The following is a 23996-nucleotide window of genomic DNA, read 5'->3' on the forward strand; positions in this document are numbered from 1 at the left end:
CTGCCAAAAATGAACAAAACAATGTCTAAACATTTTAGATTTCTTGATACATTCTTGTACAGTGTATTTCTGTCAAAATATTGGCTTGGACTTCGGTACTTCAGGGCTCCTTCTACTTCAGCACGCTGTGAATTGAATAAACGCCGATCTTCTTTCTCGTTCCCTCAGGAGCGCTAGCCGGAGTGATCGACATCGCGGCCGACTGGTTGAACGATCTGAAGGAGGGCGTGTGTCTCAGTGCCATGTGGTTCAATCATGAGCAGTGCTGCTGGGACTCCAACGAGACCACCTTCGCCGAGAGAGACAAGTGTCCTCAGTGGAAGACATGGGCCGAACTCATTCTGGGTCAGGCCGAGGTCAGTGACAAACTCTGTATACACTACTGTTCTTCTGTTAGGAATTAATACTTTTATCCATCAAGAATTCATTCAATTGAACAGGAGTGACAGTAACACTTTTATAATGTTACGAAACATTTCTGTTTCAAATGAATACTGTTCTTTGAACTTTTTTTTAACATTGATAAGATAATCATAAATGTTTCGTGAGCTGCAGCAAATCAGCATATTATAATGATTTCTGAAGGATCATGTGACACTGAATTTTCAGCAGCATTACTCCAGTCTTCAGCTTTGTATCACAGAAATAAATTACATTTTACAGTATATTCAAATAGAAAACCTATTTTAAATTGTAGTAATATTTCACTATTTCAGATTTTAACTGTAGTAGTTTTAACACTACGGTACAAAGCACATAATATTACAATAATCACGGCTTCCATTCTTGCTGGTCTGCAATGATGTATCACGATTTAGATGATTTAATTTTATTTATTTATTTTTATAATTTATTTATCTCTCCCCTTTTTTATGTACTTGGTGTATTTGTGTGTTAAGTGTTGTATATGTGAAGCACTACGAAAGTCTGAATTAATTGCCCCAAGGGGATTAATAAAGCTCTAAACTATACAGGTAGGACAGCATATCGTAGCCCTGGGACAGAGATATATGTGTGGACATGTTTTTGAACCAAATCTCTGCCTTTAAAACAGGTTTCACCTCATTTTTTTTCATTTGGTGTCCATTTTTTCTAGTAAAACCTAGGCTAACATTTTTATATTATTATAAAACAAACTTACTATAACAGCTTGACAAATCCTGAATTAAATAGTTTCTTTTAAATTGTCTTTCAGTTCATTAAAAAGTTACTGAAGACTGGAGTAATGATGTCAGCATTTCATCACAGCAATAAATGACATTTTACAGTATATTCACATAGAAAACATGTAATAATATTTCACAATATTACTGAATTTACTGTATTTTTAATTAAATAAATGCCCCTTGGTGAGCAGAAGAGACTTGATTCAAAAACATGACAAAATCGTACTGACCCCACACTTTTAGTTTTAGTTTACACGGAAGAATTAAATTGTGATGTTTGGCTCTTTGATGTTTTGTAGGGTCCGGGCTCCTATATAATGAACTACTTCATGTTCACGTTCTGGGCGCTGTCCTTCGCCTTCCTGGCCGTGTCTCTGGTGAAGGTGTTTGCACCGTACGCCTGTGGCTCTGGAATACCTGAGGTATCCTCAACATCACCTATACAGATCAGACATCGCCTACAAACTGGCTTTACCTCATATTTCACCATCAATGGGCAACCAGTTTTGCTAGTTGGTCATTATTGACGCATTGATCATTTTTATATTATTATAAAAAAAACTTACCATAAAAGGTTGCCAAATGCTACATTAAATGAATAGCTGTTTAAATATTCTTTGAATATTAAAATGGACCAATACATGATTATCCTTTATTTGCGCTTTATGCATAATTTGATGTCGTCGTAATTATTTGGTGAGTGTTTGTTATGCAGCATGTTCTTAAGAGCTCAGGTGACCCATGAGAATGAGCTCTAGCTCTGATTTTCTCACTGTGTCTATGGTTACCAAAAGTGTTATGTAAGTTTTACATGAGCTCAGTTTAGTCCTGAGCGCTTTTGTTCTGTCAAACTAAGAGAAGCCAGTGTCCATGTATAGTGTACGAAGCTCATGAAAGGAGGTGTGTAACCTTCAGAAAATGTTACTTGTCCACATCAGGAGCTTGCTTTTTTATATTTAGTCAATGATTTCAAACCATAAAAAAAAATATATTTTTTATTTATATTTATAATATAACTATATGCATCAGGGTGTCAGGGGTTCATAATTGATGACATTTTTATTTTTTATTTTTTAAAAACACTGCAGCAAAGTGGGAAATTTAGCCTAAATTAAGCTCAATCAAAGTGTTGATTTAATGATAAACGTGTATTCCCTGTGAATTAAAGAGAAATATTTGTATGATCATTTTTCTTAATTTCAGGAAAGGTTCAACTTGACAGAGGTAGTCAACACAATATTTGTAAATAAAATTTTTTGGGGAAATTATTAGGGTTATTAGCTAAGGCTAAAACCATCATGAAAAAAGAAAGAAACGAAAAAGAAACTTGAAATAAAATAAACTGAATTTTTTTTTAAAGAAAAAAAAAAAAAAGAGTATATATATATATATATATATATATATATATATATATATATATATATATATATATATATATATATATATATATATATATATATATATATATATATATATAAAAAATAATAAAATGACAAAATAAAATACAATTTAAATGAAAACAGAAAAAAAAAATATTTTATTTATATATATATATATATATATATATATATATATATATATATATATATATATATATATATATATATATATATATATATATCTACAATAGTAACTCAATACAAAAATAACACTGGTTTGTTCCTCATTTATACTGTAGAAAGCGTCAATGCTATTTCTTGGATCCCAATTTTGTGTGCATTTGTGGAAATTCATGCAGAATTTTAATTGTTGAAAATATACCTCTAAACACTTTATTAAGTTCTTTTGCATTAGTCAATCTAGCATATTTAACAGTTATCACAACAGCAGCAACAAAAGCATTATATTTGTGCCTCTAATGCAGTAAAAATCATGGGGCACCAGCATTTTAAGTGGAAAGTGCCAGATGATATTTTATGTTAATTCAGTGTGATATTCGCTAATGTGCATCGTGTTTTTTTTTTTTTTTTTTTTTTAAATCATACCTGACGTCTTCATCTCTCTCCCGTCCTGCAGATCAAAACCATCCTGAGTGGTTTTATTATCCGTGGGTATCTGGGCAAATGGACGCTGATGATAAAGACCATCACTCTGGTTCTGGCCGTGGCGTCGGGTCTCAGTCTGGGGAAGGAAGGTCCGCTGGTCCATGTGGCCTGTTGCTGTGGCAACATCTTTTCCTACCTCTTCCCCAAATACAGCAAAAACGAGGCCAAGAAACGAGAGGTTAGACACCGTTAGTGAAGTAGGGCTGTCAAAAAAAAATTAGAATTTTGAATATTCGTCGACTTTAAAATAAAAATCCAGATTCGATTGCAAAACGTTGCATTTGATTTTTAGTTGTGCGTGAGGCAGCCTTATCAGTGGCGCATGAGATGCGATGATGATGTTGGTAGGTGTCATTGCATTTTAATGCGTTTTTTGGAGATCATGTTGTTTACGTCAAAACTGAAACAAAGCCGTTCACACAAAGCATATTTTGCGCATTTTTTAGAGGGACATCTATCACCGTTGCACTCGCATCGCGCAAAAGAGAGTTGGATATTTAGAAAGCCATTTAAAATGACTAAGTTCAACTTTGTAAAAAACATGCCTCAAATGTATGGAGGGACGGATCTTTGCCCATTCTTCCCCATTTTTGGCGCGTTGCATTCTTTGTGCATATCGCCACCTATCTTTGCTGTTATGCAGTCATGATTTATTTATAATCAGTTTGTCCTTGTTTTTGCTCTTGACTCTTTCTCGCATATTCATCCATATATTTATATATAATTATTTGATGCTCCTCCTAAAGTGTCTTTCCCCATTCCACTGCATCTCATGTTTTTAAATGAAAAAAGGGACGTTACTCTTTGTTTTCCATGCTTTGTTTTAAACTGTGTATACATGATGCTGTTTTGTTTCTAATTGTTTAAGCAGCTTGATTGATTATATATGGCTAAACATTATTCGAAACATTATGCACTTTTTTCAAAGATAGTCGTGTTATTTTATTGCTTTGAAGAACCGTGGATTAGTAATATTTTTGCTCAATGTGACCTCAGGAGAGAATCCAAAAGCTTCTTTTAAATTCGAATATAATTTATAATATTAAAGTAATTAATAATATTTAAATTAATATTGAAGTACAAAATTAGAATTGAGTTTTTCAGCCATTTTGACAGCCCTAGTGGACACAGCTTCATTCTCTTAAACAGAAATCTTCTAGAGTTTCAAGGTTTCCGCCTGCGTTTCTTCCGTCTGTGACTCTGTTCGTCTCTTTGCTCGCAGGTTTTGTCGGCGGCGTCGGCTGCTGGAGTGTCTGTGGCTTTCGGGGCTCCTATAGGAGGAGTTCTGTTCAGTCTGGAGGAGGTCAGTCTGCATTCATCTGCTTAAAAATACAGTAAAATTGTGAAATATTATTAGAATTTAAAATGGGTGTTTTCTATGTGAATATATGTTAAAATATAATTTAATCCTGTGATCAAAGCTGTATTTTCAGCATCATTACTCCAGTCTTCAGTGTCACATCATCCTTCAGAAATCAGTATAATATGGTTGATTTCCTGCTCAAGAAACATTTATTAATAATGTTAAAAAAAGTTGTGCTGCTTCATATTTTTGTGGAAACCATAAATTTTTTCCCAGTATTCAAAGCTCAAAGAACTGCATTTATTTGAAGCAGAATCATCTTTTGTAACATTGTAAATGTCTTTTGTCAGTTTTGATCAATATAATTATTCCTTGCTGAAGAAAAGTGCTTATTTTCTTTCAAAAAATACACTGGAATGAAATTGTCTGGCATATCAGCCGTAATAGACTTTCAATACCATAAAATGTAAATATAATTGCCGTAAATTTATTTTAAATTGTTTTTTATCAGAATATAGATTTATTTAAATTTTGTAGCTATTAAAAATCTTTAATTGTAGTCTTTTAATTATTACCTTTATCTTAACTTTTTACCCTTAGTTGTATGCCTGTATAAAATCATACTGAATCCAAACAGAGCTGATCGTGTGTGATTATTGTTCACCATATCAGCCATAATAGACATAATTTATAGTAGACCAGTATTGATAAGCAACAGTCCTCATGACCGTTTTCTTAATAGTACTAGACCTAGTATTAGACCTACTAGACTAGATCACATTGAGTGTTTTTATTTAAACCGTTGTGAGCATCGCATGATGAAAGAGCTTCACAAATGAATAAATATAAAAATCTTCTGTTCGTCATTGTTTTTCCTGCTAATTCCAGAGGTGTATTTCTGGTGTGGTTGATGTATTTAATACTGATGTGTTTGTCTCTCAGGTGAGCTATTATTTCCCTCTGAAGACTCTGTGGCGCTCGTTCTTCGCAGCTCTGGTGGCGGCGTTCGTGCTGCGCTCCATCAACCCGTTCGGGAACAGTCGTCTGGTGCTGTTTTATGTGGAGTACCACACACCCTGGTACCTGTTCGAGCTCTTCCCCTTCATCCTGCTGGGGGTGTTCGGAGGCCTGTGGGGGGCCTTCTTCATCCGGGCCAACATCGCCTGGTGCCGCTGCCGCAAGTCCACGCGCTTCGGTACGCACATGATGTGTGCATTAGTGACAGTGTTTTAGTTACATTCATACACTTAGACTAAGCCAGGATTAGGCCATAGTTCAGTTAGGACATTTAAATAATTTTTTTATAAATGTGCCTTAGAAAAACATTACTGGTAGGGATGCACCAAATGTTCGGCAACTGAAATTGTTCAGCCGAAAATAGTAAAAAAACCTCTTTCGTAATGAGAATCATTTAAATATCTGCATGCTGTTGGCAACACAAAGAAGCACTGAGATCTTCCTGCAGGTTTCTGCCAAAATAAAAGCTCCATCAACATTCATAAATGTTAGAATCATAATTTTACTGTTCTGTAAAATAAAATAAGACCATAATAATGATTCTACAACAGCTGTATTAATGCATTTATTATAACATTCACACAGTGTTCAAATTGGGATCTGTAATATATTCTAATGTTTTAAAAGAAGTCCCTTCTCAGCAAGGCTGCATTTATTTGTACAGTAAAAAATACATGCCTGATACAAGGGGGTCTCAAAAATGGCCAAAAAATATTATTTTACTAACTTATTAATTTTAAGTTAAATTGTGTGTTGTTAGTATGATGTCTGATAGAATGTTTAAAAACGTTCAGTGTTAAGTAAATAAATTGTTTTGTAATTTATTTATTTTTTTTGAAACGGACAAAACAGTAAAAAGCATATTTTGGCTATTTAATTTATGCAATGGTGAAAAAATGGGGGGGTGTTTATGAATCCGCTCAAATGTTAGCGGGAAATGGATGTTTTTAAAATTGCAGAACCGACTGGTACCAAAGTCTGAATTTTTGACAACACTAGATACACTATTATGGGTTTTATTAAGATTTAGTGGGCAGTTTATTTAAATTTTATAACCCCAAAAAAAAAGTGTTAAAAGCACAAATACAAGGTCTTTTTTATTTAATGGCCATAAAATGTAAATAAAATCTGTTATCTGTAGTCTCTCTATTTTGTTTATATACAGATTTATGCATTTTATTTATTTCTATTTAATGGCCAAACAATTTTTTAAGTGTAACTTTTATACATTTACATTTATGCATTTAGCAGAAGCTTTTATCCAAAGCGATTTACATTGCATTCAAGTTACAGTTTCTACATTTTATCAGCTCTTGCTTTCCCTGGGAATCGAACCCATGACCTTGGCGTTGCTAGCGCCATGCTCTGCTATTTTTTAACACATTTTGATTTATGTTTTTAACAGATTACAGATTTAATCTAATTTAACAGTTTTTGTTAATATCTTGAATTAAATAAAATTTTTGTATTTTGTTTTCAAGTAAATCTTAGATAAAGTTTTAGTAATTTTGTTGTGTGTTGTCATTTTTATTCGTTTTTGTTTTTCAAAATATGTATTTTTTTTAAGTTTTTATTTTTAGTTTATTCATTTTTATTTATTTTAGTTTATACTTGGACTTTTTGACAAAAATTTTAAATGTTCTCTTGGTAACTAGCTTTCTTCTTTTTCCAATTCAAGTTTATTTTATTTAAAGTTATGCATTTTTTATATGTTTTTGGTTTTAGTTAATCATAACCTTGATTAGTTTTTCTATCTTTTATTGTGCATTTATTTATTTATTCTTATCAAGCTTTAGCTTTAATTTTGAACTACGAAAATTAAAATAAAATGAATTTCAAGATTATTTAATATATATTTTATTTAGTTAATGTTTTATTTTAAGTAATGTTTTACATGACCGTGTTTTTTAGGTAAGTACCCGGTGTTGGAGGTGATCACAGTCGCCGCCATCACGGCCATCGTGGCGTTCCCGAACCCGTACACGCGGCAGAACACCAGCGAGCTGATCAAAGAGCTGTTCACGGACTGCGGGCCGCTGGAGTCGTCTCAGCTCTGCCAGTACCGCAGCCAGATGAATGGCAGTAAGGCGTATCCCGAGGGATCGGATGCCGCCGCCACCCCGGGCGTCTACTCGGCCATGTGGCAGCTCAGTCTGGCGCTTGTCTTCAAAATCATCATGACCATCTTCACCTTCGGGCTCAAGGTCAGAAAACCGTGCTTGCGTTTGCTCTGTGATATCACTATTTTTCCAAATAGTGCCAGTGAAATTTTTAAAGGTGCCATAGAATGGAAAACTGTATTGACCTTGGCATAGTTGAATAATAACAGTCCTGTACATGGAAATGACATACCATGAGCCTCAAACCACCATTGTTACCTCCACCTTATGTAAATCTTGTGAATGCTTTATATATAGTATTGATTTACTTTATTTTGAATTATGGCCATACAATGAAGAAAGTATCACTCTTTTTGTGTGTTTAACAGAGTTGAACGATTAATTGCATTTGCGATAATATCGCGATATGAAAAAAACCTGATTTTTGCATCACCTAATTTCATCATAACACAGGCTTGGCCTACAGAAAAGAACATGTATGTTTAATCTAATATTGTGTTGGTCATACTATGATTTATTGCTCGTCTTTGTTGAATAATACAGAATATAAAGAGCTTTAAAAAATAATTGCATATTAAATCGCATTCGCAATACTGGTAAAAAAATTATATATATTGCAAATCGATTATTTTCCAAAATCGTTCAGCCCTAGTTTAACACATTACAGATTTATTTTTGCTTTAATTTTATAGCTGTAACTTTTGAAGTCTCTTATTTAATTTAATTGATAAATTACTGATTTATTTTACGTGTTTTATGGTCATAAAATTTAAAAACAAAAGTTTTATATTATTTTTTTTAACAGATTACAGATTTATATTATTTGTTTTATTTTAAATTATGGCTATAAAATATTTATTGCATATTTATTGCATGTATTTTGTTTATATTTTTTACAGATTTATATATGGCCATAAAATTTTAATTGTTTTTTTTTTTTAAACTGATTTCAAATGTATTTATTTGAATTGTATGTTCATAATGAATGGTCACAAAAATTCCACTTTATATTATGAAAAATTACTTTATTATGTGTTTTTATCAGATTATGGATTTCTTTTGTTTAAATTTTACTGCCATAATTTGTTTTAAGTTTCTTTTTAAAAGTGTCAATTTATTTTATTTGTGGTTTTAACAAATATTATCAAAGTCGCACCAATTATAGTTGAACATTGTGTGAAAAATAACAACCTTACAAAAAAAACAAAAGAATAAAATCAAATCTCAGAAGGCTTTTTGCCCAGTTTGTCCTAAATTTGCAAACCTATTTTAAGTGGTTGTTACTAGTCCTACCCAAACAAAGTAGCAGTGTTATTTTTCCAGTGATGTGTTGTGTATTTGCTGTGGTCAGGTGCCGTCGGGTCTGTTCATCCCCAGTATGGCCATCGGGGCGATCGCGGGGCGTATCGTGGGCATCGCTGTGGAGCAGCTGGCGTATTATCATCATGACTGGTTTCTGTTCAGAGAGTGGTGTGAGGTTGGCGCCGACTGCATCACGCCGGGACTCTACGCCATGGTGGGCGCCGCGGCCTGTCTGGGTGTGTATGCATGCTTTCAGCTTTCTCTGCGACCTTTTCGCTTCTGCAGACTAGTGATGGGCGATATGGGCTTAAAAGCATATCACGATAATTTCTGATATTTGTTGCAAGAACGATATCAATGATAATAATTCAGGGAATCTTATGCATCCACTAAGAGACAATAAAAAATCCTGTTTCTTTAGAGAAAAGTATTATCTTTTCTATGTTTACCCTGTTGTTGTGAGCATTACAGAGTACACATGTAATGTAATGACTGTTTAATTCATACTGGAAGCCGGAGGGCTCCACCATAATGCATTGCAGAAGTAATTGCACTGATGATACTCCAGGAAATCCCTAATATGGACAAAGTATCCAGTTATGGCTGTGTTAGCTGAATAAAACGGATCTATTTTTCCACTTAGAAGCTTATTTTATGCACCGAATTTTTTGATAAAATTAATGTTTAAAAAATGCACTTTAGAATCAATATTTTTATGTCAGGATTGATCCTTTCGATACAGCATCAGTATCGATACTTAAGGATCGATCCGCCCATCCCTAGTTATGGCTGTGTTAGCTGAATAAAACGGTGTTCTTCAAGCAATCTTGGGTATTTTTATAAGGATAAAGTATATTTATTATGCAAAGCTAATCGACATAGCCTTTATCACTGTATATAATACTATAAAATAGTATGATTTCTGTCTCGTTCTGTGATATGAATTCACGTCTGATCACAAAGTTATTTCAAACACTTAACTGATGTTATGAACTTAATTTGGCGTATCAATCAATAAATGATATTTTTGTTGGACAACAGGTTTGTAAAAACTCATACACATGCAAACCTGTGCTGCTGTAGTACATTTATTACAGAAATATGTGACCCTGGAGCCCAAAGCCAGTCATAAGTATCACAGGTATATTTGTAGCAATAGCCAATAATACATTGTATGGGTCAAAATTATCAAATTTTCTTTTATGCCAAAAATCATTAGGATATTAAGTAAAGATTAGTAATATGCATTGCTAAGAACTTTAAAGGCGATTTTCTTTTTTTAAATAGTTGTATCTCAGCCAAATATTGTCCGATCCTAACAAACCATACATCCATGGAAAGCTTATTTATTCAGCTTTCAGATGATAGTTTCAGAAAAATTGACCCTTATGACTGGTTTTGTGGTCCAGGGTCACGTATGTCAACAACTAGGCTTTATCGTTATTATCACGGGAAGACTTAACTCATCGTGGGGAGAATTTTTTTACCGGTATATCGCAAATGATAAGATATATCGCTCATTCCTACTGCAGGCTCTCTAATAATGTGTGCTGTGGTGTTTGTGTAGGCGGCGTGACGCGTATGACGGTGTCTCTGGTGGTCATCGTGTTCGAGCTGACCGGCGGGCTGGAGTACATCGTTCCTCTCATGGCGGCGGTGATGACCAGCAAATGGGTTGGCGACGCTTTCGGGAGGGAGGGAATCTACGAAGCCCACATCCGTCTGAACGGATACCCCTTCCTGGATGCGAAGGAGGAGTTCACGCACACCACGCTGGCGCGGGAAGTGATGCGTCCGCGGCGTAACGACCCGCCGCTGGCCGTGCTGACGCAGGATGACATGACGCTCGCCGAGCTGCAGAGCATCATCTCCGAGACCAGCTTCAACGGCTTCCCCGTCATCGTCTCCAAAGAGTCGCAGAGGCTGGTGGGATTCGCGCTGCGCAGGGATATAACCATCGCTATAGGTGAGAGAACTTCACGTTTCAGTCGGCTTGATCGCAGTTGTTCTCACGTTTCTTTTCTTACTACATTAAAATTACGTTGAAGTAAATAAAGGCTGTTTTAGGACCACTTTTTCTGTATTTTCTGCCGAAAAATTCAGATTGTTGCAACACAAAAATATCATCATTGTGAAAAGTATTGTAAAAGTGCTGTAATTTTATCTGTTGAAGTTGGCATGAAATCAATTTTCTAAACGCATGTTAAGTCTCCTCTGCTCACCAAGGCTGCATTTATTTGATTAAAAATATGGTTAAAATACAGTAATATTTTGAAATATTATTAGAATTGAAAATAACTGTTTTCAATGTGAATATATTTTAAAAAGTAATTTATTTCTGTGATCAAAGCTGATTTTCAGCATCATTACTCCAGTCTTCAGCGTCACATGATCCTTCAGAAATCACTCTAATATACTGATTTACTGCTCAAGAAACATTTCTGATTATTATCAATGTTGAAGACAGTTGTGCTGCTTCATATTTTTGTTGAGACCTCGATACATTTTTATTCAGGATTCTTTGAACAAAGTTTATATATTAAAGCATTTATTTGAAATAGTCTTTTTTAACATTATAAATGTATTTACTGTCACTTTTGATCCGTTTAATGCATCCTTGCTCAATAAAATTATTTTATTTCAAAGTTAAATTTAATAAAAAAGTACTGTTGTCCACATCAGTCATAATAGACTACCAATGCCACAAAATGTTTTAAACTTTTTTCTTTAACAGCCATAAAAAGTAAAAAAAATCTCTAGTTTTATTTGTGTATTTTTTTTAACATTTTACATTTTAAATTATTTATTTTACATTTATTTTCGCTCCAACAAATAATAATAAAAAAAAAACTAAAGATTTACTGACCCCAAACTTTTGAATAAGAGTCTATATGTAAAGGTGTAATTTTTTGGTGTTAAAGGTTTTTTGTTTTTCTCGATTTTTGGTGTAAAATGTCACCCAGAGATGTTTTCACGAAATTCACCCATTATAATTCATTATGTTAGAAATGCACATCTCTGTCCACAAATAGACTGAAAGATGTTGTTTGTTTTCTCGTCTCTTCAGAAAACACCCGGCGTAAGCAGGAGGGAATAATGCTGAACTCACGGGTGTATTTTACCCAGCATGCCCCGACCCTCCCGGCAGACAGCCCACGGCCGCTGAAGCTGCGCAGCATCCTGGACATGAGCCCCTTCACCGTCACCGACCACACGCCCATGGAGATCGTGGTGGACATTTTCCGCAAGCTTGGCCTGCGCCAGTGCCTCGTGACGCACAATGGGTGAGTGACCACCGATCCTGAGTTTGAACTAACGAGCGTCCCGTCAGCAGACACACACACACATACAAACACACACACACACACACACACACACAAAGTCTGCTGATGAGCTTCAGCAGAGGCGTCATGCGTCTGAGGATTCACATGCCTCTCAGCTGTTAGTCTCCTGCTAAACCACTGACGAAACACACACACACACACAGCCTTCACAGGACCCAATCGAGCCGACGATACTGAACATTCACAGTGAGTTTACTCGTGATGCGGAAATGTTTCAAGGGTTAGTTCACCCAAAAATGAAAATTAGCCTGTGTTTTACTCACCCACGAGGCATCCTAGATATGTATATGACTTTCTTCTTTCAGACGAATCCAATCAGAGTTATATTAAAAACTGTCCTGGCTCTTCCAAGCTCTATCATTGCAGTGGGAGGGTGCTTTTTGTTCTACAAGAATAGACGTCAAATAAAGCTTGTGCATCCATAATAAAACGTGGCTCTGGGGCATGAATAAAATCGTCCTGTAGCGAATCCATGCGTTTTCATAAGAAAAATATCCACACTTTTCTCTCACTTCTGCTGACTGTCGTAAGCGGAAGCCGTTCTGGTGGATAACGGAGGACGTATGCGTCGTGCGCCTCTGATATATGCTAGTCTCGCGAGTTTGTTTCCTTGCTTTAGCAAAGGAAAACCAGTATCCTCTTGGCTTATATCAAAATCTTCTGACATTTTTCTTTACAAATCCTTGGTTTGTGCTTCTAATTCTTGACCAGCATTTTGTTTTGTTCTCTCTCTGCATTCGTCACTAATCACGCAACGCATACGTCCTACGTCGTCCGCCAGAACGGCTTCCGCATATCACAGTTAGATGAAGTGAGAAAAAAGTGTTCATTACGTTTGAAATATAGATATTTTTCTTACAAAAAAAAAAAAAGCATGGATTCGCTACAGGAGGCCTTTATTCACCCCCATTCAAAATCGAGAAACAGTGCGGATGTTTTTATATCACTGTATTTCTGAAAGAAACCGACTGTCTTTAGAACATTTTGGATGTCATTTTCATTTCATCTTGCATGTAATGTCTGATAAAGCAGCGTTTGTGAGCGGAACAATGCTTTGTGTACAGCGTTATCAGAGAAACCGCTATTTCTCCGCGCTCTAAAAGCGCCTCCTGCTTGCAGAGAATGAATTTGCATATATACCGCCACAAATAGAGTCCAAGTCTGTGGGAAACACTGGGACTGTAGAATAAAAAGCACCCGCCCACTGCAATGATAACACTTGGAAGAGCTAGGAGAAATCAACTCCGATTGGATTCGTCTGAAAGAAGAACGTCATATACACCTAGGATGCCTCAAGGGTGAGTAAAACACAGGTTAGTTTTCATTTTTGGGTGAACTAACCCTTTAAAGCTTTTATTTGTACATTTAAGTTCACTAAAAGCGTGTCTTTAAATTAGATTCACAATTTTACATCGTCTTGCGGTAAGTATAAACAATTAGAATTAACTTTATCTTCAGTTAAATTTTTGGAACACTTTTTTTTTTTTTTTTTCTAATTAAGTCTCCAAGATTGGAGAAATAAATGGCTTCTGAAAATTCAGCTTTGCATCACAAGAATAAATACAATTTTTAATATATGTTCAAGTATAAAACGGTTATTTTAAATTACATTAAGATTTCACAGTATTACTGCTTTTACTGTATTTCTGAAAAAAATAAAAAAATAAACCCCTTGATGAGCAAAAGAGACTTCTCTCAAAAACAACAAAAATAAATATTTTGCACATTATCGTATTTTATGTGAATCAGCTCAAACTACCCGTTACATGTGAAGTACTTCAAATCTATGATTACGCAATTTTTGCCAAACTTTGACACTTTTTTTTCTCATAAATTTTTTTTTTTTTTTTTTTTTTACAAAATTATAGATTATAAATAAACTAAATATAGTTTATATTTATGCATTTACTAGATGCATTTTTTTAATCCAAAGCAACTTATTTAATCAGAAGTTCAATTTTAGTTCAATTTAGTTTAGGTTAACGTAGCTAACATTTAGTTTGCATACAATTTACATGTAGATCCTGTTTTAATCATTTAGCCCAGGTAATTAAAGGCATTTTATTTTTACTACATGAGTGCCTTCAAGTATTTCATCTTCTTGATTACAATTTAATGTTGTAGTTTTATCCTTTTACTTTAAACAGGAAATTTTAAAGCGCCCTGCCTTGTGTAGCACATTCAAAAACTTGAATAAAAACCAACAGTCTTGGCTTTAATACATGCCAAAAAAATTCTTCAGACAAGTTATTTACAATCCTTACAGTAAGAAAGAGGTATAAGCCTGATCAAATTTGCATGGTGTTTATATATGGCGTGGTTGCAGCTAGAGGGAGTTTTAAAGAGAGATCTCAGCTGTGTACAGATGATCAGGGAGAGCTAACACTTGTGCAAGGCCTGTTCACAACAAAAACTAAGAAATAGCAGGGAAAATGTCTTCTAGCTAGATATAAAACCGGATCATTCAAAAGCTTTAGCAACTAAGAATTTATTTAATAATCAGCACTTAGTCGCATATAAGCATTTAAATAAAAAAAAACCTTTTAATGATATAATACTCCAATTTATTGTAAAATATAAACATTTAAATGGTGATAAACTTGTTTTCGTGACCCATTTATTCAAACATACATTTTAATTGAATTAAACTTTGGACTTTGAATTGCAAAAAGAGACGCTGACTGAGCCTAGACCATATTCTGAGTTACAGTATCTTCTCCAGAGACACAAAAAATAATGTGACTGCAGAAGCGATTGAGTAGTTTTTGTTCCTGTACGGTAAAGTCGCTCTCCTAATCCTGATTTAATCATAGAATCATTTGTTTCACACACACGGTGGTGGCTGATATTTACAATTTGATTCTGTTCATTTCATTTGTTTAATTGCAATCTGATTATTTTGATGATTCCGTAAATTTCTGTTCATATTGCTTCTGTTGTCTTGTTACTCTTATGTTGTTTTGATTTCTATTTGTTTGTACTTGAGTTGTCGGTGTAATTTTTGTTGCTAAGTGATGGTCGTCACGGTGTGTTGCAGGATTGTATTGGGCATCATCACAAAGAAGAATATTTTAGAACATCTGGAAGAGCTCGAGCAGCACGTGGAGCCCTTGGTGATTAGCCCCTCCCACTCTGCCTGTTAGACTCCGCCTCTTAGGAGGGACGCATGAACCTTGAGTGAAAAAGAAAAAAAGAGTTCTGTATGATGGTTGCTCTAAGTCGCAATTTCAACTAGTTAGAGCTAAATAAAATATACATGTAGCATTTAAGTGAATTGGATAAATTTATTCTCATTTCTATTAACTGATGTCTGCTAGAGTTTTTATTCCACCTAACTCTGAAATCGATCTTATTTTGAAATTAAATGCAAAAATGTATTGTGTGAGACAACTTGAATAGCAGTTCTCTCGAGGTGGTAGAACTGTCCTATATGTGGGGTCCAAATACTAAATAACGTGCGGTCAGTAACATGTATTAAAGGAGTATTTCTCCCAAGAATGAAAATTTGATGAATTCATTCACCATCAGGCCATCTAAGGTGTTTGTTTTATCAGAACAGATTTTGAGAAATATTGCATTATATCACTTGCTCACCTATAGATCCTCTGCAGTGAATGGGTGCCACTCCAGTCCATCAATTAGCATCTTGTGAAGCGAAAAGATACATGCTTGTAGGAAACAAATCCATCATAAAGGTGTTTTAGCTTCAAACCCTTGCTTCTGGATAAAATACGTGTCCATGATCCATAAAAATGTTTCCTCCAGTGGAAAAAGTCCATCCGTGTTGTCCTCTCACATCAAAATTCACCCACATATTTGTTTTGGACTGTGTTTGTTTGTAAATGATCTGTGCATATTTCTCTCCTGATTCAGACGACACAACTGTTTTCACAGGAGGAAGGGTTATTATGGATCGTGGACACATTTTTTAGCCAGATGCAACGGTTTAAAGTTACAAACATCCTAATGATGGATTTGTTTCTTACAAACATGCATCTTGTTGACTGGAGTGGTGTGCATTGTGATGTTTGGACTCTCATTCTGACGGCACCCATTCACTGCAGAGCATCCATTGCTGAGCAAGTGACATAATGCTAAATTTCCCCATATCCTTTCTGATGATCTCATCTACATCTTGGAAATTTTTAGCAAATTTTCAGGTTTGGGTGAACTGTTCCTTTTAAGAAAGTTCATTTTGCTATCATTGTTTTTAAACAACACTGACATTAGTGAAGCTAGCATAAGTCTATATCGTATGAAGTTAAAAGCATTTTGGACCCTGCTTCCAGGACTTTATTCCTCTGCAGACATCATGTTTCTTGTAAGATTTGCTTTCACTCAGATTGTTGCTCCTGTCCACCGCCATCCCTGCAGGGTAGTCTAGTCTGTCACGTTAGCCGTGGTGTCTTTGAAATGCACCTTTTTGTAGCCCCTCCCTTTCAGTTCTGCATTGTGCACGTGTACTCACAAAGCACATCTAATACACATGCCGTGATGTCCTTCATGTGAATTTGATTTCTTTGTTTGTTTTCCTTTTGTTTATTGCTAAATTCCTCTCGGGGGCGCCTGGTCTGCGTCCGCTGGGCTACAGATCGATGACATCTGACCCCTCGCGCAGCTCCGCCCTTAAACGATTGGCGAGTAACTGTCATGTGTAGCGGACTATTTTCTCATTCACCAACATATCTATTCATCACTGTAGTCATAGTAGCTGTTACTAGGATGCTGTGTTGTTACACGTCGATCTGGTGTGACTAGAATCCTAGCACTTGTAGTATATAGTCAGCAGTTCCCACACCTTGTCCTCTTTCAGTTGTCTGACGTTCAACCTTTTCACTTTCTTCCTGTTGCAAACATCTTGCAGGCATTTCACGAACATTTCACAAAGGTTTGACAATCATTTCACGAGCGTTTCATGTCTCTGATTTGGATGGACACTCGCAATCCCAGCTCTCGTCAAAATTGTCTCACCTTTTTTTCTGTGATGCAAACTGTCATCAAGCTTAAATCCCCTTTAAATCAAAAGCAAAATCAAGAGCATATGTAAAGTTAACTTACACTTTAATTCAGAATTTGATCGAGAGAAATTAGTGTTTGGGTAGAGATACTGCATCTAGAAAAAAGTGTATGGGGTAAAGCGTTACATAATCACATTGTTTTAGAAGTAACGTCACGTAAAGTGTTTATTATAGCACTTTATAATACGTTTTTTGCACTTATATAAAGAACGTAAAAGTAACACATTTTTAAAAAATGTAATACTTTAAGAATATTCTAACGCTACGATAATACAGTAATGCCGGTACGTTACACATGACGCATTTTAAAATTCTGTGAAAGGAAATTAGTTTTGGGGTACAGACGCTGTCCATTTGGAAAAACAGTGATGCGGGTAAAGCGTTACAAATAACTCGTCTCACAATCACATTAATTTAGAAGTAATGCCACTAGTTACACAACGTATTGCATTAGTTTGTGCATTATAGTGGGAATTCAAAATAGTACTTTTATTCACTTAACATACAAAAGTAGGAGAAAGTTACGATGTAGTGTAACTAGTTAAATAAAGTAACACCTACTGTAATGCACATAATTCGATTGTTGTAGAAACATGCTGCTAGTTACGAAAATGTTTGCATTACTATTTTGAATTCACTCTAAAATGCACAAGTTGCTTCTAGACACGCACAAATAATTTAAAGTGGTGTAACTTCTTGTTACTAATTAAAAAAAAAAAAAATTTATACTTTTTGCCGTAATGTCAGTACATTGCACTTGACATTTTGTTGAACACCCAGCTATATTTTGAAAGTTTATCGAGAAAAATTTGCATTTAGGTACGGATACCTTATTCACTTAGAAAAATACTGTAAAAGGTTACAAGTAACACGTTACATAATCACACTGTTATAAAAGTAACATCCTGCTAGTTACACAAATTATCGCATTACTTAACACTTTAATGACCAAGTTACTTTTGTACAAGTAATTAACGCACAAAAGTAGGGGAAAATTAACACTGGTTTAATGAATAATTTTTTTAAATAAAGTAATGCTTTTGTAGGAGTAGTGTAACAGCTACTGTAACGCAGGGACATTGCAAGATTTGCTGCAAATGAGTGATCTGTCAATTTTTTTTAAATGGCACTATATTTGGTTGTGGAATAATGTAACGCTCATTGCACTTTCAAAGAACTAATGCACTAGTACTTTTTCCAATTAACGTTCCCCAACACTGTAAACAAACTAAATGCACAACCTTTAAATATGCTCTTGAATTTGTGTTGGAAAAATAACTTCACTTTCTTGTTCTCCAAGGCCAGAGTGTGTGGATGAGATGGAGGCGTTCACTCACTCTGTTTCAATTCTGTTTTGCAAAACACTTGCTTCTCACTGTGTAGGTGCTGTCGGCTCATAGAAATAACATAGCGTTTCCTGCCCTGAGTAACACAGCATAATCTTCCACACTCTCTGCCCTTCTTCAAACCAGAGACTGTCAGCTCTCTGTTGCCAAGACTGAAGTATGGAGTCATCAAAATTGGAGCAAAGATTTGATTCAGAGTCAAAGCGAGAATAGAGTTGTACAAAATGCATTTCGTTGGGACTTCCTTGCAAAACTTGGCAACGGATGTCGTCAGTGCTCTGCAAACATGTCAAAAATGCACTTGTAAATTTCTCTACCTCTTTCTGTCTCTCTTTTTATAGGCGCCTCCTTGGTATTATTACAAAAAAAGATATCCTCCGTCATATGGCCCAGATGGCAAACCAAGACCCCGAGTCCATAATGTTCAACTAGCATCCTCTTCCCGCTACGAGGAAGATGAGAGTGAAGAGGAGGTCCGTTTACTGGATAACTCATCCCTCTGACCACACGCCCCTACGGTACACTAAACCGCCCAAGTACAAAACAAAAAAACACTACGCCAGACGGGACCCCACCCTGGTCACATCCTCTGGATACTTGCACAAGACTCCAAAACGAGTCTTTCGAGGCAGAGCCTGGCTGCTTGACAAACGTAAGAGTTTTGGGAGAAGCTCGAGTCTCGGACGTCCCAAGTGGAGGAACTTTCTCTAAACGCTAACATGCTAAACTAACACTCTCACGTGCATGCAAAAACACCCAAGACACCTCACGGGACCTGCTTGTTTGACCTCTTAGCCTCCTGCCTGAGAAAATGCGTCCTAAAGAGGTGAAAGGTCGAGATGAACCGCTCGAAACGAGGCGAGGAGAGACCTTCGCCGCAGACCGCCGTGACCCTCACTGCCCCACCACATCCCGAAATGGACATTGTTTACTTGTAGTGTGTGTGAGAGATACAAGAAAGACGGTGAACGAGATAATTTTTGAACGCACCCCAACATTCCAGTTGGGATCTGATGCTGTGAAGCTGAAGAAACGTTGAAAAGTGTCCCGTATGTAATGGATACGTTGCCCGTGCAAGTGATTTTTGCGAGTGATCCGTGAAGATCCAGTATTCAGCATTGCGAAAAGATCAAGCATACAAGCGTGGGTTTTGTGCTACCTAGCGAAAAGGATGTTGGGAGGAGAACAGGGTGTAAATCGTCTTAATTAATCGTCTTCGATCTCAACACTACGACGGCCAGTCTAAACCCCAATGGGATTGTAGGTAACGAGTCTGTCTGGCAGGTCTCTGAGTGCCCACACTTTGAAGTTTTGTGCTTTTCGTTACTGGGAATGGAAAAACCAAGACGCTTCTCTTTTACAGCTGCTATCTTGGCTATTATATTTAAATGTACTAAGCAACTCCTAATAGTTTGAAAATCAAAAAATGTGACTTGACCAACTTTTTTTTAACTTTGCAAACAAGCATTAATGTTCAAACTGGTGAATGTTGGCTCCAGTGCAATTTAAATTAGCCATTTTCTCTTGTATGCTCACATTTCATCTCACGTGATATAACCGTGTCTGCTGCTGTTCATCCTCGTCAAATGTTTGATTGCCCTGAAATCATACATTAAACATCTCAAATTGTTTATCCGCATCTGACAGCTATCTAAGAACAGGCTCTAAAGGATAAATCCCACGAAGACATGCCCATGTCATATTTCATCCCAAAATTAAATGCATTTTGCGTAATGAAAATGAAGCCCATTTTGAGACCATCATGTTGCATTTTGAATTCAAATGATGCATATTTGACCCCCGAATTGTTATTTTCAGAAATTTAATGTGGGAAAAAATATTGTTCCCAGTACTGAACCATGATGCCAAATTGTCATGAAAACCATGTCAAAATGCATATAAAAATCTTGGTCCAAAAACCAAGCTTCATTATGCTAAATATTTTTTCCTTTTAATATTAGGCTGAAATATGACCCAGACATTTTTCATGACACTAAAAAAAACTACATGTAAATACAGGCTAACAACTAAACTGTTTTTGGAGATGCCAAATGATCGAGATTCTGGCACGACTGCACAGTTTCGTATTGGCTTTGAAAAGCGATGATGAAATGTGACTCTTACAGATAATAAGAATGGAAACTCTAGTTCATTTGTGCTTGCTACTGTTGGCCCCTTAATTTTTTTCTTTTTCTGGGAAATACATGGCACAGTTTTGTGTAAATCTGACACTTGTGGTAACCATTGCTGTATGTTAAACTGCATATACTAACCTACCAGCTGCACTACATCTGTTTTTTCTTCAATTTAATTTTGATTACATATTCGCATGGTCATTTCTTTTCCAAAACAAGGCCGAAGTGTTGTCTTTTAACTGATTGGTGAAATTCTGTCCTTTCGCTTTGTTTCCATGTGACCGGCATTATAACCTCCCCCCGCTGATTGATTGGCCGTAAATTAGCCATGTGGCGGGGCTTCTGTGTTCTCATTAGCAGTTGATGTTCCTCTGTTAATCAGTGAAGAAAACAATGTTGTTATATATTGATCTCATTTTTTTTTTTTAATTTATACTAGTTCTAGAGTTGTACAATATGGAGAATTTTATGTATGATTGATGGTTTGATTGTACATTTAAAAAAAAAAAAAAACAAATGTAAAGAATAAATTGTTTTAAATGAAGTGTAGATCCTGTCTTGCTCTCTCAGACTGAACCGTGATGACGACCGTAAGCTCAGACCTTGAGACTGCGTGTAGAGACGCTGCTCTCGGGTCAGACAGAGTAAAAGTATGTATTCCAGTCAGGGAGTATGAAATCATCAGCTTCAATGTTTATTAAATGACATGTCACAGGACAATTTGCATGCTGGGGGAGTTTCAGAAACCTGTTCTAAAGGGTCAGTTTGGTGACGACAGTGGCGAAGAAATTACTTCACTTAAAAGGTAATGTATATGAAGTTTTTGGTCACTTATAATTGCTTTAATCGGAGCTATTTAAAAGTTGTTCTTGTTCAGCTTTCTGAACGAGCATGTGCACTCAAGTGTTTTTGGAGGGGGGAAAAAACAATTTTTTTACAGCTGTTGTCAGTTGTAAACATATTAAACACAACTAGCATACTAGCAGAATATTATTATACACTGGTGAATAGGGTAAAAAAAAAAAAAAACAATTACCGGTAATAGGTATTACCATATTTTCCCAGTTGACTGATAACATAAAAAATAGTTTAATAAATAAGATTAATAAATATTGTATTACAAGTTTTCTGAAATGCTGTTAAATATGCAATTGATGCATTATTTAATTAAATTTGCATACAATTGAATACTGAACAAATCCTCTTTTTTTGTGACGTATTTAGTTTGCAGAGGGGATTTTAGATTTCATTTTTGTCGCTTCATAAATCACAAATTATTTTTTTTTTATTAAAATTTGTATGAAATCAGGAAAAAGATAAAACCCTCTGTAAAAAAAAAAAACTTCAGAATATAGATGTTAATAAAACATAAGTTTGTAAGTGCTGCTGAGGTGGACAAAACTCCTTTTGAGAAAACGGCCTTTAAAGAGATTAAATTATTGTAATTGAAATCTAGACTGATAAAGTGAAATTTATCAACCTGTTATAAAAAGCCAGATAGCATGCAAAGACTCTTGCCTGTAGTGTCTTCAAATAAAAAGCATAAACATGCATATATGTGACCCTGGACCACAAAACCACAAAAAACAGTCTTAAGTGTCAATTTTTTGAAATTGAGATTTACACGTCATCTGAAAGCTGAAATAATCTTTCCATTGATGTATGGTTTGTTGGGATCAGACTATATTTGGCTGAGATACAACTATTTTAAAATCTGGAATCTGAGGGTGCAAAAAAAATCTAAATATTGAGAAAATCTCCTTTAAAGTTGTCCAAATGAAGCTCTTAGCAATGCATATTACTAATCAAAAATTAAGTTTTGATATATTTACGGTAGGAAATTCACTAAATATCTTCATGGAACATGATCTTTACTTAATATCCTAATGATTTTTGGCATAAAAGAAAAATTTATAATCTTGACCCATGCAATGTATTTTTGGCTATTGCTACAAATACACCCCAGCGACTTAAGACTGGTTTTGTGCTCCAGGGTCACATATTATAGTGATAGGTAAACATTTCTAGTAGACCTGGTTTAAGAAACAACACACAAAAAACTACACTACTTCATTTCCTTGTTTGGGGCAACTATTTGGTCTCTAACCTCTATAGGTTTTCTTAAGGAAAAAAACGTTTTAAAGACAATAATGTCTACTTAAATGGCATCTAATTTCACAGTGTAATGTAAGCTGAAAGCAAAATTGCCTCAATCTTCTCTAAATGTGTGTTTTATGAATTTGTGTCACAGGGAGAGGTTATATACTGGGAGCAAGCGTATGGTTTCTCCGTGTGGTTGCACAGGTCATTAGCGTCAGCGCCAGACTTTCCTGCCTGAGGGCAGACTGTAGATTCTCACACACACACATGCATGCATCAAAATTTGTATACTGTGAGACAAGCTACCCACAGACTCAGAAGGGGGTAAGCCTTGTATGATGAGAGATGAAGAAAACCGGTTTAAATCTGGGTTCTCTTCTGCTTGATTGCTATTTAATTTTAAGATCAGCACATTTTTAATTCTCCTTACCAAATCAAATTAATATGGATCTCTCATTCATATCTTGAATATGAATGAACAAATAATTTTAAGAGTATAACTACTTGGTCAAATTGAATGGTAAATGATTTTTAGCCTTTTAATGGATTCAATTTTAAGCCTTAACTGGTTTATGCACCTTTACTTACATTTGGTGTCTGTTTTCAAGGAAATGCAAATTGCTCATTTTCATAAGCCAAAAGCCAACACTGTTAAGTTAAATCTCTTTAACAATTAAAGTATATTCACATCTATTTGTAAGCTATAATGTAATTCATAAATTATTTAAAAGATGTTTGTGTATAGTCAGTTAATTTGGCTTATTTTACAAAACGATACATCTTCCCAGTATTCATTTTAAACATATCTGTATATATATATATCAACTTTTTTTTTTTTTAGATCAAGTTTCAAGCAGTATGTGAGTATCATTTTATCACCGGCTGGCCACTCAAAGGGTCTTTTTCACTGTGTATTTGTGGCTGTTCCCAGAGGAAGCCTCTCATTTGAATGGGTTTTCAGAAGAGCTTTCAGCTTCATTTCATCTGCAAATGTTTTGCTCTCTGAACATGTAAATGGATCATAGCATCTGCAGGTCCACCTGCAAAAACACAGCGGTGTACGGGGGAAACGCTACCATGTGCAAAAGTACTGTCTCGAA

The 23996-nt window shown here is 35.4% G+C and overlaps 1 protein-coding gene across 6 annotated transcripts in view; it reads left to right on the forward strand.

Annotated features, from left to right (window-relative positions):
• Positions 1-21346, forward strand: part of LOC306888715 (H(+)/Cl(-) exchange transporter 3) — a 47255-nt gene extending 25909 nt beyond the window's left edge. For 3 of the 6 annotated variants that reach the window (XM_079447126.1, XM_079447127.1, XM_079447128.1), the window contains 11 exons: positions 169-356; positions 1466-1588; positions 3183-3389; positions 4434-4514; positions 5457-5709; positions 7443-7735; positions 9003-9189; positions 10521-10919; positions 12021-12237; positions 15335-15410; positions 19003-21337. In XM_079447126.1, coding sequence (XP_079303252.1) covers positions 169-356; positions 1466-1588; positions 3183-3389; positions 4434-4514; positions 5457-5709; positions 7443-7735; positions 9003-9189; positions 10521-10919; positions 12021-12237; positions 15335-15410; positions 19003-19164 — 2186 coding nt within the window. In that variant the 3' untranslated portion in view covers positions 19165-21337. Of the gene's footprint in view, positions 1-168; positions 357-1465; positions 1589-3182; positions 3390-4433; positions 4515-5456; positions 5710-7442; positions 7736-9002; positions 9190-10520; positions 10920-12020; positions 12238-15334; positions 15411-16888; positions 16935-19002 lie in introns of all 6 variants that reach the window. The other 3 variants (XM_079447129.1, XM_079447130.1, XM_079447131.1) reach the window with 2 other exon arrangements.
• Positions 21347-23996: the final 2650 nt, after the last annotated feature.

The sequence above is a fragment of the Barbus barbus genome, assembly GCF_936440315.1.
Source record: "Barbus barbus genome assembly, chromosome: 2".
Lineage (NCBI taxonomy): Eukaryota > Metazoa > Chordata > Actinopteri > Cypriniformes > Cyprinidae > Barbus > Barbus barbus.